At 48.9% G+C, this 17,505-nt stretch overlaps 1 protein-coding gene across 3 annotated transcripts in view; it reads left to right on the top strand.

The window, feature by feature from the left end:
- Positions 1–1,170: 1,170 nt before the first annotated feature.
- The window catches only part of LOC133142146 (transcriptional activator MN1-like), a 24,947-nt gene continuing 8,612 nt past the window's right edge, over positions 1,171–17,505 (top strand). For 2 of the 3 annotated variants that reach the window (XM_061263165.1, XM_061263167.1), the window contains exon 1: positions 1,171–5,769. In XM_061263165.1, coding sequence (XP_061119149.1) covers positions 2,367–5,769 — 3,403 coding nt within the window. In that variant the 5' untranslated portion in view covers positions 1,171–2,366. Of the gene's footprint in view, positions 5,770–16,751; positions 16,823–17,505 lie in introns of those variants that run through there. The other variant, XM_061263166.1, reaches the window with a different exon arrangement.

Here is a 17,505-nt window from a genome sequence, read left to right as displayed (position 1 = left end):
ATAGGCTACTAAGGTTATTTAGTACGATTTTATCATGACAGTAGCAGGTAGACTTTTAATTTACTGCCATTGATTTTGATATCACAACACCGATTTGCTTCAGTCTAATTGATAGTTTGGCAACTCGCCAAAATTGCCAGAGCTGAACGCATGACACTTCCCCTATAGACTCATTGTGTCTAACAAAACGTCTAAATCTGAAATCCAAACTATATAATATAATTAAATTACAACATAACCGTAAAATGGAATTACAGAGGAGGGATTTAACTGAATGTAAAATATGTGTAATCGTTCTAAGGCATATTCAAATGTTTGCAATTTCCTTTATACGCACCACACACACACACACGCATTCCCGTACGCATAGCATATAACATATTATTCAGTTTTATTTTATTTTAATCAAGCCTGAGCTTTTTTCATTGTTCGTCATTGCCTTCCCGGCAGCAAATAAGCAATCGCATAAATAGCGCGGTAAATGATTCATTTACAAAGTAAACAGAATTATGTTAATAGATTAATTAAAATGAATAGCCTAGAAATGCTAATTTGCTATTTAACCTGCATTAACAGTACAAACGGCAGGATAGCTATTGAAAGCTACTCTGCATTTTTCGGCAACGTGATTATACTGTCAGTTCTTTGTCGATTAGTAGCTTAGCCAAGACTAAAATGATACATTTTGGTAATTAAGCAGATACCAATGGCTCGATATTGAGTAGGTTATTGTGCTTTTGTCAATGCATGGAAATTGAATAGCCTTTTCGATTGGTCCAGAAAAATGTTTAAAAAAGGTTAATGTTCAGATTAAAATAGGATATACAATATCCAGTTGCTGTAATGTATAGCTAACAACACATGCATGTTCAATGTTTTCTTTACCCACACAACAACCTTCTTATCCTAATAAGAAACGGAGCAAACAAGGTCTCCGAAAATAAAATTGGGGGGATCCTTGGTTTCTCGCGATTCCTGTTATCGCATTTGCTGAGTATCAGACTACCTTAAGAGCTAGTCCCTCCCCCGGCGCTATGTCTCAGGCGCCTGCTATTGGTGCGGACCTAATGGGTGAAATTGATGGCATAAATGCAAAACTTGTTGCTAGTTCTACCGAACGCGGTGATCTCGCAGTGTGAAGCGCCAGAGTGCTTCCAGCTGAAAGACGAGTACACCGGAGACGCGAGTCGGAGAAGTGGCCGAAATAAAACGAGGGAAAAGGAAAACGGGAGGACTCGGTGCATGCACGCATTCTCAGAGCAAATGTCCAGGACCGAGAAAACACAGTTGTCAAGCCGCACCGTGGTGGTGGAGTATGGATAAATTTCGTTCTGCACGACTCATCCGCGAACACGAACGATAAAGGGACCTTTACTCGGGTTGCTTCTGGGGCTTTCCCCCCCACTCTGTTGGATTGCAAAAACAAAGAAGTGGACGTCTAAGGATTTTTAAATTTTTTTAAATACAATCCGTTGATCGAGAAACCGAGGCATTTTATGAATTAACAAAAAACTTTTTTTTACATTTTTAAAATATCAGTTGTGTGTATTTAATCTTAATAATTAATACTTGTACCCTTGCACGTTTTGGGACTGTGCGGTCAGGATGGGGTCGATAACCAAGACCCTAGATTGCTTGCGCCGGGACATTTGACAACGACCCGGAATATTTTCAGCGAGAATAATCGGCAGCCGAACCCTCACACAAGGCGTTCATTCCAGCGCTGCAGAGGTCTGCGCTACCTGTCACCACAAGTCTAGGGAAGAGAATTTTAACTTCTGTTTTAAAGATGGAATGCTTGCAGCAATACGCGAGCAAACAAAATTAGTTCAGCAACATTTCGTTTGCAAATGAGTCGGGCAATCACAAGTGTTCTCTGTGCAGCGTGCTTCTCAAAGTAGGCACTTTAATTTACAACGACGGTCGAGGAATTCTATCGCTTCTGAACTTCGTGATACAAGGAGCGAGAGAGGATGTATTTTTTCCTTTTTTTGAGCGCATAGCCGGCGGGTGGACGTGCCTTTTCGCCTGTTTTGTGGCTTACACAGCTTTGTTTGTGGAAGAGGGTGAACTACTCCTTAGATTTTTTCTTTTTGGAAAGCAAAATGAGTTCGGTGCGAGTTTTTCGCCATCGGTTTTACTTGTAGGATTCGTTCTCAGACTAATGCTGTTATTGGATTGTTTTTGAGCGCCTTAATTCTTTGTGATTATTTATATTTCAAAATAATTTGTTTTGGGGGAAGAGAAACATCAGTTTCCCTCTAATTTTCTTGTCTTCATAAACGGGGGAAGGAGATTTACAAAAAGGAGACGTTGCCGACTACAGCCGTGCAGCGGGCTGTCATGCGCGATTGATCCCGGGAGATATGTTTGGGCTGAAGCAGTTTGGGTCTCAGATTGACAGCAGAATCTGCGTCCAAGGAGAGAGAAGCCTAAACCAGCCGAGACTGAACATGAATTCCCACTTCAAAAGCCCGGGGTTTCATGCCGGAGGGCCACCCGTGTCTGCAGAGCCGGGCATGGGTCCCCTGAACGAGCCTCCGATGCTGGGGCTCGGCATGAACGTTAGCGGGGAGCAGTACGGTTACCACCAGCGCGGCCACCCGGACATGCACAGCGGGTCTCTACAGCAGCAGCCCCAGATGCACACGTTCTTCAACAATAACAGCCAACAGCCTCACCACCACGGGCACCCGCACCAACATCAGCACCACCCCCACTTCGGAAGCACTTTTGCGGGGCCCGACTCCGCTGCCTCCTGCCTGCACGGGGGGAGGATGGTGGGCTACGGCGGGGCGGGCGGCGGCATGGGGCCCCAGCAGGGATTCGGGGAGGGTTTTGATCCTCTTGCCGAGGGCCAGGCGGGGGAGGGGTTCCCCCAGCAGCAGCAGCAGCAGCCCGACTTCCAGCACCACGGCCCCCCCGGAAACGGACACGCGGTACCCGCCCCCTGCCTCCCGCTGGACCAATCCCCGAACCGCGCCGCCTCCTTCCACGGCCTCCCTTCCTCCTCCGAGGCCCACGGCCTGGAGCACCGCCGGCTCCCGCCCCAGGGCAGGGTGGAGGGGCTGGAGTACGGCTACCCCACCGAGGCGCCCCCGGGGCAGTTCGACATGCCCGTGTTCTCCCCCGCCGAGTCGGACTCCCACCTCCCCCACTACGGAGGGCCGGGGGGGAGGCAGGCGGTCAACGGCAACTTCCCCACCAACCCGGGGATCTCTCGGGGCGGGGGCATGCTGGGCCCCTCCAAGGTGCAGCAGCAGCAGCAGCAGCCCGGCTCGTACTTTGAGAGGCTGGGGAGCGCAGGGAGGAAGAGGCCCGTGGGGGTGGATTTGGGGACAGGCGGCAGACACCCCCTCATGCAGCAGCAGCAGCAGGCAGACATGCTGGCCAGACAGGGGACCTGCCCCTCGGGAATGCCTCGGGCGCCCCACTCCGAGCCCGGTAACCCCGGCATGCCGGTGGGCGGAGTCATGATGCCGAACCAGCACAACCAGTTTGAGTACCCCGTCCACAGACTGGAGAGCCGAAATATGCACCCCTACGGGGACCATATGTTCAGCATGCAGCAGCAGCAGCAGCCGCCGCAGCAGCAGGCCCCGAATCAGAGACTGCAGCACTTCGACGCGCCCTACATGAGCGTGGGGAAAAGGCCCAGGTTCGACTTCCCCAACGGCCACGGCGGGGAGAACTGCGGGGCCTGGAACGGCGGTTTGGAGAGCCACCTCTCCCCTTCCGCCTACCCCGGGGTCCTCCCCGGGGAGTTCACCCCTCCGGTCCCGGACGCGTTCCCGCCGGGGCCGCCCCTGCAGCACGCCGGGCCCGACCAGCAGGCTCAGCAGCAGCGGCAGAACGCCGCCATGATGATCAAGCAAATGGCCTCCAGGAACCAGCAGCAGCAGCGCATGAGGCAGCCCAACCTGCAGCAGCTGGGTCACCACGGCGACGTGCCCCAGGGCGGCATGGCGCACGGGGGGGCCGTGCCCCAGCCTCACTTCGACAGGGACGCCGGCGCGGGGAGGATGGGCAACTTCGAGCCCCCCAACCCCCACCTGCCTCCGGAGGGCTGGTTCCCCGGCCCCCACCAGCCGGGGGAGATGCTCTCCAGGAGGATGAGCGGCTCCTCAGGGCCCGGGGAGGCCAGCCCCCACGACATGGGGCTCCAGACGGGCCCGGGGATGCTGTTCAGGCCCGGGGGGAACGGGATGGGCATGGGGGACCCCATGCGGATGCCCCCGGACGGACACGTCCAGGCCCTGCACTCCCCCGGCCTGCACCCCCAGTTCGGGAGTAACAGCGGCGGCGGCCTGGGCGGCCTGCAGCAGATGCAGTCCCCCGGAGGGGGTGTGATGCACCCCAACGCCCCTGTGGACAGGAGACCCACCGATTTTGCCGCGCCCCCGATGGGGGGTCAGCCCGCCTTTCCCTTCGGCGGGGCGAACCGGCAGGGCCCGTCCCACGGCAGTCCCCCGGGGATCAACACCTCGCCGAGGAGCTACCCGCCCCAGCCGGAGTTCCAGCCGGGCCAGCGGCCGTCGGTGAGCAAACTAGGGGCCCTCTCCCTCGGGAGCTTCAGCAAAGCCGGCGGCAAGGACAACGTCTTCGGCCAGAGCTGCCTGGCGGCCCTGTCCACCGCCTGCCAGAACATGATTGCCAGTCTGGGGGCGCCCAACCTGAACGTGACCTTCAACAAGAAGAGCCCGGGCGAGGGCAAGCGGAAGCCCGGCCCGGCGGAGCAGGATGCTAACGGCGGCGCCGCGAGCGGGGCTAGTGCCGCGGCGGAGTTCTTCCAGAACGGCCCGGTCCCTGGGGCCGCGAACGGTAACAGTAAGCTCGGGGGTCAGAGCGGGACGGGCCAGGGGGAAGCCAGCGCCCTCTCCCCAAACTACAACATGGACGCTGTCCCGGGGGGCGAGGGGAAGCCGGGCGGGGGGCGAGGGAGGGGGAGGAGGAGAAGGGACAGCGAGCACGCCAGTCCGGGGATTTTTTTTCCCTCTGAGGGCTGCCCCGCCCAGCAGGGGCCCCCGGCCGGGCTCGGGGAGAGGGCGGGCGGCGGGTGCGCGCCCCACGAAAAGCCCCTCACGTCCCCGTCCTGGGGCAAGGGGACGGGCGACCTGCTGCTGGGGGACCAGCCGGACCTGATGTCCTCACTGGACAGCGGGATCCAGAGCGGCGCCAAGTCGGACGCCAGCTCCCCGCGTGCGGACTTCCCGGATGACGTCAGCGCCGCCAACTACGGCAACGAGGACGACGCCGTGTCCTCCAGCTCCGACACCAAGCCCAACCGCAGCCCGCTGCTCGCCGGCTCCCCGAAACACGGGGCCTTGCACGGACAGAAACAGCAGCTGGGGGTCGGCGTCGCGAATCGCTCTACCTCCACCCCCGACGGCTACCCCGGCACCCCGGGCGTGGAACAGGTACGCACCCCCTCCAGCACCTCGGGCCCGGACGAGGTGCACCCCCTGGAGATCCTGCAGGCCCAGATCCAGCTGCAGAGGCAGCAGTTCAGCATCTCCGAGGACCAGCCGCTCGGCGCCAAGGGCGGCAAGAAGGCGGACTGCCCGGGGCAGAGCGGAGACGGCGAGCTGGCGCGCTGCAGCCCGGACCCTGGGAAGGGCTCCATAGGCTCCATCGACCTGGACACCCTCATGGCGGAGCAGCACGCCACCTGGTATGTGCCCGGCGACAAGGCTCTGATGGAGGGGCTCGAGGACAACAAATCGCTGGCACTCTGGGAGAAGACAAAGGTGCAGAGCAGCAACAAAGAAGGTAAAGCTCATTGCTTCACTGCTTGTAGTCACGGAGGCACAATGAATTGTGGGGGTTTGATGCCTTGATACATTTCCACTGGGTGGTTAAATGTTTATTTGGGGTTGGAGGTGGAGGCTGTTTTTTACCTTACATCAAGGACCCAAGCCACTCTCCCCCTCCCCTTTAAAAAAAAAAAAAAGGCTAAAAGCGCACAAGGTCTCTGGCCTTGTATCGAGCACACAACTTGCCTGGTTGTGAGGAGTACAGGCAGACAGCTTTTCATTTAATTACTTGATAGGCTACAGTTAAAACGACGTTTATATAACTTAACCGGGATTATGTCGTTTATTGTGCATTGTATGTGTTGTTTTTTTATGTTGTAATGCATGCAGACGTCCAAAGGAAAAAAAACTGTATTGACACTTCGGTGGTTTCTCCCATTTATCTTGTAATCGCTGTAGCAAATGTTAGCAAAAGTAACAGCATTGATTTGTTTCTGAAATCACATGTAATTTCCAATTAGTCAACAAATTGCTTCTGTTTTGTAAGCCTTACAGAATCGAATAATAATGCCACAATCTATTGTGTTTAATTAGTGTAATTTATGAAAAAATATATTAAAGGTGGAAATTGGAAGCGTCGGATGCTTAAAATCTCCAAATGCAAAATGACGTGTATCAGTGTGGCTCAGCGGATTAATTAAGTACACGACTAATACGATAACCTCAGGGCAAGACTGGGAAAAAAGCGTGCAAAATGCAATCGCCCCCCAGGCCGAAAAACAACATCGAGCACCTAATCGGTTTTTGAGGAGAGACGCAAGTTTCACAGCGGGGTTCTGCAGTCTTTTTGCAATGCTTGTTTTTGTTATTATTGGGGAATAATCTGGTTTGAGAAAGTGGATTGATTTTAGATTTGCAAAGAGGAACGGATAAGTGGGTGGTGGGGTTGTGGTTAATGGAAGACCTGAACATTGTAACAAGAGCGTTTCCCATTAACTGATCCTAATTGTTGGTATTTAGGATGGTATTACATTCGTTGCGTTGCCCCTTCCCCTATAATCTTATTAAAAAGTTCCCCATCTCGTCCTCGTGCCGATACTAATGTGATTTGCTCATCAAACTGTGGATTATGCGCCAGAACATTTACACTGTTTGGGGAGGCGAATAGATGATTTGGGCCATTTGCTTAATTTACCTTGCTTAATTTACCTGCTTGCACACTTGGTTTTGTTACCTGACAGGACTAGACATTTCAATTTACATGTCATGCATTTTTTGACGCATACAGCCTCATTCAGTTAACTATGTTTTTACACATTATACATAAATGCATCCCAATAGGAAGCGTAATTTAAAGGCGAACGTGTTTCATTTATTATTATTATTATTATTATTATTATTATTATTATTATTATTATTATTATTAATTTATTAAAAGGTGAAAACGTTAGTTTCTTATGTAGGCCTATTTTTGACGCCGCGTTATCTCATATTTTGGTTGCTGGCACATAAAGAGTAACCAGAAATGCCCCTTTAATTTACGACATAATGGCCCGCTCGTTTAAACAAGTAATGTGCGGTTGACAGCTATTAATACACGTAATGATTGACTACCTATTAAACCGTTTTGTTGCATTGAAAAGGAACCTTAAGAAATATTTCACTTAATATACGTTTTGGAAATTCGATTAACACAACTATGTATTGCGTACAGTTTCATTGGATTCATTCGAATCTTTGTCACTTGTATATTATGTTGTGCAAATTAGTTTAACAAATAAACAAAACAAAAAAAAGAACACACTATCACGTCATTGTGGTGAACTCCAAAGGCGCACAGATTTGTACTGATGTAAGTGATCCAATCTTTATATCAATGCTGAAGTGAGAAGCACGCATCGGTGTTGTTTTCATTGTGGAAGTTTTAGAATTAAGCCTGGGGGAGAATAAGGAGCAGCTCATGAATCTTTGATGATGTAGTCCACGAATAAGTTATCAAAAGTGTATCAACAACCAAAAATAGCATGCAAAAGGTTTATGCTACTCGTATAGAAAATTCATATTTTGTTGAGCCTTCTGAGAAGATTCAACGAATAGTGACATGATTGGGCTTCAGCCTCTGCGTCTCTGACGCCTAAATGAACAACAAAAGCCAGTGCCAGCGATGCTTTGGAAGTACGGAATGAGATGCGCATAATGTAACGGCCAGTGCGAAAGAAGGGCTACCGATTCGTTCTCCCGCAAGTCAATGAGTATCTCCCCTCTTCCTCCACTGTCCCTTTGTTCTGGTTAATCGCTGGTGCAGGAGGTAGGCTACGGCTCTCGGAGGGCGAATGGAACCGGTAGGCTATTGTTAACACGCAGAGCAGACATGCAGCCCATCAACATTCTCACTCGCGTTTACCCTGCTTGGAAATTGCCTTGACTTTGTTTCGCGGCGACCCACTGCCCAATGAAAAAAACGCAGATTCGTGCGTGGCAACCCCATTTCCTCTTTTGTTACCACACCTTACTCCTCTCCAAGTCGCTCTTGTCATGAACACGCACAAAAACCCATCTCGCAGGGACGGGATCACAAGTCACAATCTGTGACAGGCTCGACTTAAGTGCTGAAGAATAAAAACGTTTGCAGTGTGTATTTTTTTTACATTGGCAGTGCAAATTGCATGTCGTATGCCTTCATGTGCGTGTCTTCAGATATTATGTAGAGTACTTGGAATAAGGTAACTGCAAATCTGTGACTTCTGTATCGGCTATCCGTGGGCCCATCCTCGCGCACCTTTATTAAGCACTAGGGCACTAGGTTATCCACGCCACGGGAAGTAAACATATTTATGCGCGTTGTAGTGTTATTAACTCTCGCAATATGTTGTTTTTTTCCGGTTCACGACCAGCTAATGAAAGCTAGCACGTGTGGGAATAAAATTATTTCCATGCAAGTGAGCAAATCACACTGTTTTATACACGAGACCTTGTTGCTGCAGAAGATTCCATAAATCTATTAATTACGAAAGTCTAATTAAGTAAACCGAGAAGTTGTGCAGTTATAATTAAGTGAAGGCCATAACATTTATGGAATAGGCTCATAAAACAACCGAAGTAAAAAAAAAAACCAAAAAAAAAAAAACCTGACATTAAAACAAGTACGTGAATTGAATGCACAACGTGATGAATAGGCGTACGACTGTATTGTAGGCCTAAGCCAGTGGTCGAGTTAACTTATTCATTTATTAATTAATTATATAAAGAGTAGGCTAGTCTCATTTTAAAAGAGCACATTCAAAAGAGTATTCGATGTCTTGTTGCTGAAGTAGGTGGAAAGCAGTAGGCCTGTATTTATTTTGAAAAAAACAAAACAAAAACATATAACATGAAACTACTAATTACGGCCACAGTATAGGACGGAGCAAGTATGTAGGCTATACTTTACATTCGGTTAATTGTTTTACTGTTTACTTTAACTGCTTCGAAGGCTCAACTGTTTCAATATTTATTTACAGTACGGGCAATGGAGAGGAATAATATATACGTTCCTGGTAGCCAACAACCAAAATCTGTTTTTGTGACAAAAATTGAAGCAAGTGCCTTGTACGTTTGCGCAGCGGTCTCTGAAATGTTCTTTTTGTAAATGAAACATACAGCAAGGGCTTAAATCCGTCGCTCAAAAGACAAACCACTTTTCCGTTAGATTGTCTGCACAAGAACGATCACGGTTGCTTGCCAGAGTATCAGCGCAATAGTGTCCAGTATAATTTTATGGGTGGCAGGTATTCGCTTGTCGCGAGGACGTACCTGAGAGACAAGGGTTAAATGACAGGCGAACTTGACGCAAGCCTACTCGGAAGTGAATCTATTATTGTCATTGAAGACATCTTTCCCGCTGTGCTGCCAGCATTTTGTGTCTATTTCATATTTATTTAATTTGCTGACGTGTAGGCCTACTCGAGAAAGCTCCTGACAATATGTAATGACATAGCATGATTGAATAAAGCCTCTTGAACTGCGAAAGGATCATACAGCATTTAAATTATTCTCAAATGCGGCTATACGGCCTTCCAACTTTTGAATAATCAGCTGTAATAGATGTCGTTATTATTATTATTATTATTATTATTATTATTATTATTATTATTGTAGTTTTGAATAATTGTTACATTATGTTTTTATATATGTATATGCCATATTAAAGATAAAGCATTTTACCTTATTCAATTTTAGTTACATTGCAAGATGTAAGAATTATTTTTTTTTTTACCTTCTTTCATTTATTTTATCTTGTTATCTATTCAAACACATAAACCATAAATATGATCGGCACAATACAGGTAGATTTGCACTAAGTAATTACACTGATTATGTTCAGAATACTTCAGTGCTCAGAGCTGTTATTGCTAAAGCTGCGGTATTAGTGGAGTATTTTTTTTAAAATGCACACGGAGCTTGTTGCTCAACACACCTGTACGACCGGCAATTTCTTTGACATGCCGGAACGTGTGAGATTTATGCTTTACTCTTAATCCCCATGTGAAAGAAGGCAGACATTTTAAAGGGCACCCATGAAGGAAAAGGAGACTGGCACCTTTTAGGACGCCTATAGATGAAATGGAAGACTGGCATCTTGTAGGGCACCTTGTTGCAGGCAGGCACTTTGTAGGCAGGTTTAATGAAATAGGCTTGTGACATAAAACACATAGAAGAGGAGTTCTAGCGGTCACAGAAGAAACAGAACCAGATACGAAGTGGCGATAGTTCTGGGAGCCCTTGTTCCTTGAAGACTTTGTTCTATTTGTTGTGCCTTTTTACATTGGAAGAGCTCCTCTCTGGTTTTGACTGCACAATGTTGATGCCAATATCCCCTTTTAATTATCCCTGTGTGTTGGGCACCTCTGGCAGAAAATAAAGTAGGCACCTTATAGGCCACCTATGGAAATGGAAGGACCTAGTACAGTAGCAAATTCAGTAGATGAAGACATTTTCACCAAGTCTGAGGCAAACCTCTTAGTCTGAATTGTCTATCGATGGTGTCTGGTGAGAAGTGGTTCTGCAGTGGGCCGTACACCAATGTATTATCTTGCATAAATTCAAGAATAGCCGGTTATTAGTGGAACATTAGGCAGTACGTTTACGTATACGGCCGGGTCATGGGATCTCTGAGGCCGGTGAGAGTGCGTTGCCGTGTCAACGGGCCGAGTAGTGACAGCGTTCATTATTTATCCTTGAAAAATCTGGGACTCCATGTGGGGGCGGAGCCTTGGAAAGGTTTATGAAAATATTGTTATTTCTGTATGTTCTGCACACCCGTTACCCAGCAAGCTCTCGGAAAGATTGGCCAACGACTGGCTCGAGGCAGTGGAATTTTTACGAAATCCCCACAACACTCCTCCCCCTGTTCCACCTTGACTATTCCTGCAGAAGTTTGGAAGACGACTTGGCTTGCCTTCCAGTGTGAATAAAACCCCTTTTCTGGCTGCCAGCGGATCCTTTGTCAAAGTCGCACCCTGGTACCAGCTCATTGTGTATCTGCCCCTATGGTTATATCCCTCGTCTGGGTGTTTTGCAGTGGTGTAGTGGTGTAGGTCTCGTCAGTAGATCTATCTTTGGGAGCTGTAGTGGTGTAGGTCTCGTCAGTAGATCTATCTTTGGGAGCTGTAGAGGTGTAGGTCTCGTCAGTAGATCTATCTTCGGGAGCTGTAGTGGTGGAGGTCTCGTCAGTAGATCCGTCTTTGGGAGTTGTAGAGGTGTAGGTCTCGTCAGTAGACCCGTCTTTGGGAGCTGCAGGTCTCGTCAGTAGATCTTTGGGAGTTGTAGAGGTGTAGGTCTCGTCAGTAGACCCGTCTTTGGGAGCTGCAGGTCTCGTCAGTAGATCTTTGGGAGCTGTAGAGGTGTAGGTCTCGTCAGTAGACCCGTCTTTGGGAGCTGCAGGTCTCGTCAGTAGATCTTTGGGAGCTGTAGAGGTGTAGGTCTCGTCAGTAGACCCGTCTTTGGGCGCTGCAGGACAGGGTGAGTGCGCGTGTGCGGCCCCCCTTGCTGTGCGGGCCCAGCTGGGTCTCGCTGTCAGGGGGCCCTGCACTCAGACTCCCCCGATTAACAGGCAGCTCAATCAAAGTCAGACGTGCTCACGGCTGGGGCCCTGGACGGCACAGTGTGCGCTGCGGGCTGCTTGGAGAGTGGCACTCGACGTAAGCAGACAGAAAAAGTGTGTGTGTGTGTGCCTGTGCGTGTGTGTGTGTGTGTGTGTATGCAATGTGTGTCTGCATGTGAGGGTGTCGGCCTGTGTGCATGTATGGGTGTGTGTGTGTGTTTACACATTTTTGTATGTGTGTATGTGTGTGTATCGATGTGTGTACACATGTTTGTGTGCGTATGTACATGTGTGTGTGTGTGCGCGCCTGTGTGTGTATATCTGTATCGATGTGTGTATGCACGTGTAAGTGTATGTGTGTGTGCATGTATGTGTGTGTACGTGTGTGTGTTAAAGACATGACTGACATCCAGTGGAATGTGAGAGGGCCCAGGGCGGGCTGTGTTCCGGGGCTGTCTGTACAAGGCAGGCGCCCCTCCCACAGCGCCTGTCGCCCCTCTGATGTCACACGCGCCCCAGCAGCAGCGACGGCGGTGAGCACGGCTCGTGTTGCCCCCCGGCCCAAAACGCCAGCCCCCCGCTCCTCTCCCTGAAGGACAGGTGAGAAGCGTAGCTACCGCTGCCCGGAGCTGACTGAGCTCCGCTCGATTCAGCGAAAGTGTCCGTATCCACACTTCCTCTAACGGGCCTCTCTCGCTGCATGTGAGAGAGTGGTGCGGGTGGGGGTGGGGGTGGGGGTGAGGTAATGGGGGCTGGGGGCGGTAGCAGCCAGGCGTTTCGTAGACGCGGAACTCAATACGGGCTGTGTTCGTCAGCTGTTGCAGGCCTGACTTGTGAGTCATTAACACTTGTGTGTGTGTGTGTGTGTGTGTTTCTGAGTGCGTGTTCATCTGTATGACGTGCATTGTGCATATGTAGTTGTGTGTGTGTGTGTGTGTGTGTGTGTGTGTTTGTCTGCACGAGTGCTCGAGTGTGTGCGTTTGTTTCTGCGTACGTGTTATTTAGTCAGTAACCGATAGGGTTTTAGTGTGTTTCGGTAGTTTAATGTGTCGGCTCCACTGTGGCTGTCACAGTTTTGCCGTGTGAAAACAAGTCTTTTTATCCCTTCCAACCCCCCACACGCACTCACACACATGAAAAAAACAGCACAAAATAACCCATAACAAAACAAACTGGTTTTGCGCCTCTTGAATTTCCCCCTCCGATTTTGCCATAAAGGAATGCCCTACTTGCACAGCAGGGACTCCGGAGCTCCCACACTGATGTGTACAGCACACTTCTGTTCAAAGCCTGAGCGAAGATGTGTTGGAGTGCTTGGCGTGTGGGCCTAATGTCTCAATCTCTCCAGCAAGTGCAAACAGCCCTTCCCCTGATCTCCCGCAGCTCTGAGAACAGCAGCTGTGCAGTCACCTGTTCTCCTCCAGCCAATTAATTGATCCAATTACGTAATTAGGTACTTAGTTGGAACCAAATGCAGAAGTGTTTGGTGCTCAGGAACCGGTGCAGTTTACTGCTGGTGTGGAACAGACCCGGGTAAAAAAACGAATTGTATTTGGATTCAAATACTTCTTTGTGCTCGATTGAGCTTGCCTGGTGCAGTTTAGCCAACCAAGAAGACCAGAAAGCAGGGTTTGCAGTTTTTGTTGGGACACCAGACAAGCCCAGTAATGCGTAGAAAAGTATTTGAATCCATAACAATGATGTATTAATAATTATATGAATTGTTAATAATGATATGAATACTGATTATGTACAAATCGCAGTCTTTGTTCAGGGACACCCACTCCTTGGACTGCCAAGGTCTAATTTGGGCTGTCAAAGGGGTGGTATTTGAAGAAAAACATTTTTTAATCCTCTTCAAAACTAACGTGAATGAATTTGAAAGTTTTAGCCTGCAGGTCGTAGCTGGGGATTATGATTTGGCCCACTAAGCCCCAGATTTTGGGCGTGCTCGGTTTGCTTTGCCGCCATATGTGTTCATTTTGGCCATCTCACAATTGTATCCTCAAGTTTTTTATAATCCACACACACCTCCCTAACTCCACACACCCAAACTTACACAGACAGCATGTGGCAGCATTTCAGATAATGACTAACCAGAACACCCAGATTGAATAAAATAGCATCTGTGCTTCAGCAAATGGAAGGACAGCTCACTCTGCTGAAATGAAATCACTCACCAGTCCCATTCCTGCAGGCCAGGTCCTTATAGCTTCTGATACTCCAGTTCTGCTCTGTGCTTTGTCTGTTCTCACCGCGAAACCGGCAGGATGTTCAATTTGAAAATCGCAAATATTCTACCCCCCCCCCCCCATCCTTTAAATATTCAATCTTTTTTTTGATCTGTTTGGATTTTTATTCACTATTTTTCTTTGGCTTTTGTCTGCACACGGCTGGGTTGGGGCGAGGAGGCTGTGTTGGGTTGGTTGGAGGAGTTCTCCGGGTTACCCTCATAAAGGAAGCGGCGTTCCGGCTGCGTTGGGATCGAGCCAGCTGTTTCTCCCTCTCCAATAATGTTCCAGTCCCGTTTATTATTCCCCAGCGTCCCGGCACGGTGGAAAGGTTCCGGAGCGAGGAAGTGAGAGAGGGAGAGGGAGTGAGAGAGAGAGAGAGCAAGGGAGACAATTGTAGAGAGAAGGAGTGAGGGAGAGAGAGAGAGAGGGCAAGACAGAGGACCCTTTGATTTAAAAGTCCTCAGTCTGGTTTGGCTTGCAAGGCCCTGGTTGGGCTCTGTACGTCGAGAGGTTTGGCCCCTTTGGTCATAGGAAAGCAGCCGCGTCACACACGCTTGGTCCACATGAGCAGATCTAACCCCCCCCCACCAGGGGCAGGCCTGAGTACCACTTCTCCAGGAAGAGAAACAAAACAGCAGAGGCCTCCGTCAAAGACCGGAACAGAACTGAAAGGCTCATTATATCTCTTTAACCCTTTGAAGCGTAGGATATTAGGAATGTTTTTTCAAAATTCTAAGTCAGTGTTCCAGAACTCCATGCTGCCAGCAGTGATTGTGACATCAGCATGAGGATGTTTGGCCAAGTACAATCTAATCACATGTTTGTGATCTCACACCTTAAAGGGTTGAAGTTGCTGTGTTTCTCTCTATGAGAAACCATCAGACAGGACTGGCAGAGCAGACAGAGGGTTGTGGGGAGGAAGGGGTTAATGGCTCACAGAGGGTGGGATCCTAACACAGGGGGCTGGGACAGGCATGGCCCTGGGCCTGGGGAGTGTGTCAGGCCAGCTCAGACAGACATATTTTTCACATGCTTCAGTGGGGCTGTTACACACACACACACACACACACACGCACACACATACAAACACACACACACACACACACACACATACAAACACACACTCTCACACACACATACATACACTCTCTGTCACACACATGCACACATACTCTCAAGCGCACACGCACGCACACAGAATGTATGCACACATACCCATGTATACATACTGTTTGTACACTTGCACACATGTATACACATAAATCCACACTCAAAAATACACATGCATTTGTACTGTACACACATATATACGAATGCACAGACATGCACTGCTGAATGTATGAATGTGATTATTTGCTTGGCATTTGTGACTCACAAATGTGTCTCTTTCTCTGTGTGTGTGCGCTACTTCTACTATCACTATGCATTACTGGCATTTGGCAGACGCTCTTATCCAGAGCGACGTACAGTTGACTAGACTAAGCAAGAGACAATCCTCCCCTGGAGCAATTCAGGGTTATTGGGCCTTGCCCAATGGCTGTGCAGATCTTATTGTGGCTACACCGGGATTAGAACCACCGACCTTGCGTGTCCCAGGCATTTACCTTAACCACTACACTACAGGCCGCCTGTTCGATACCCACGTTTTTCATACCCTAATCATGCACATTTTCAACAGGAGAACTCAAAAACAAAAGGCCTACAAATCCAGAAAGAATTGCAGAGCCTAGATGTTTATTTTAGGTTACATATTCATGACTTGTTGCCAGATACGTTTCCTCGGCGCCCAAAGGCGTTGAACTATAATTGAGATTAAAATTGGAAAACAACACATGATGAGGCAATAGGTAGGCTATTAAATTATTCCCGCGTTACCGTTTGGGCTTCCGCGATGATGCGTGCTGAATAAAGCGGCGTTTTGACTCCGCGCGGCATATTAAAACACCATCTGCACCCGACGCTCCGGAGCTCCGCACGGCTCCGCGCTGCCTCGTCGAGCAGTAGCGGAAGGCCGGGTGTTTTATCATGGCTTGTACTGGCGGCGGATGCCAGGATTACAGTCCCCGAACCTTCAGCTTACCGAATTTCACGCTCGCTCTCTTGCGGGTATTGCCTCGAACATTGTGTCATGTCCGCCGCAGACCTGGGTCAAATTCCTAATTGTTTTTGGTTCAAATACTTTTCTGCGCTTTGCTGAGCTTGTCTGGTGTGTCCGAATGCTCTTGGAAACTGCAAACGCCGCCTTGTGGTCCTCTTGGTTGGCTCAGTTGCGCCAGGTGAGATCGGTTGAGCGCAGAAAAGTGTTTACATTACAGAACAATTGTGTGTTTTAGCCAGGTCTGATTGGTTCATTGATCTTTACAGTGTCTGTGTTTTGCAGCTTATGTTGGAGAGTAGTCGGCATGTGCATTATTATTGGTATCTTTTGACCAAAGTTGGACAGGGAAAAGCTCTTGTATTCAGGCTCCCATCCAGGACCATCTAAAAATAAGTTGTCCAAGTATGTGCTTATATCTGCTCTCACTGTTGATTGAATAAGAATATTCTTGATGGAATTAATGTCAGCTTGTCTGCATGAGGTGTGAAGTTTATTTCTTCACTCTCTCTCCTCTCTCCCTCTCCCTTTTCCCCCGTCCTAAGAGCATTAATGGATGTGTTATTTTTCCTAATGGAATCACCAAGGGACGCTTGATTCCCGCGGTGGAGAAGAATTCCAGTCATTCCGCGCAGATATGGAGGAATAACAAATCGGGAATGATGGAATACTGATAGCGAGGCGGTCCGGGAAGAGAGCAGACTGAACCGTCGCGCTGTGCGGAGATAACGGTGAAAAATACGTCTGGCCAGACTAATCAATCTTTACCGCAGAGCGTTGCTCAGTCTGACCGAGGCGAAAGTGGGACAAGGGTCTCCCTCGCGCTCTTTATTAGACGTCAGCAACGTATACATCTGATGTTTATGTATGATGTAGGGGTCTAGGCTTTTGGTTTGTCGGTGGGAGGTTTGGTTTGGCGCTGAGATTAATCTGAGAAAGAGAGGGAGAATGCGTGCTTGCGATGGGCGACAGAGGGAGGGAGAGAGAGAGAGAGAGGCTGCGCCTCGACGTTCAAGTGGACAAAAAGATGATTTACGTCGCTGTTATCTCATTCGTCTGCTGGCCGGATCAGAGAGAGGAGAGGGGAGTCTTGTAACTTGTGGAGTTGCTGAAACGAAGGGAGAGATTTCGATGGACTTTTGAACTCTTTGTTTAACCCTTAGAAGAATAGTTTGTCTGGAATGTTTTTTCCCCATAAAGCCAACTTTGCTGTGCTGTTATTTAAACTGCATGTATGTTATTTTGAGGTTTGAAGTCCGTGAGTGGGTGCAGCGTGTGTTTACGCACTAAAGCGCTCAGGAATAGCTTTCTGGCGTAGAGGAGTAGGCCGTGCGGATTCTG

Source organism: Conger conger, chromosome 12 (genome assembly GCF_963514075.1).
Source record: "Conger conger chromosome 12, fConCon1.1, whole genome shotgun sequence".
NCBI classification, from domain to species: domain Eukaryota; kingdom Metazoa; phylum Chordata; class Actinopteri; order Anguilliformes; family Congridae; genus Conger; species Conger conger.
Note: the sequence above shows the minus strand (reverse complement) of the source record. Positions and strands in the feature narration are given on the sequence as shown.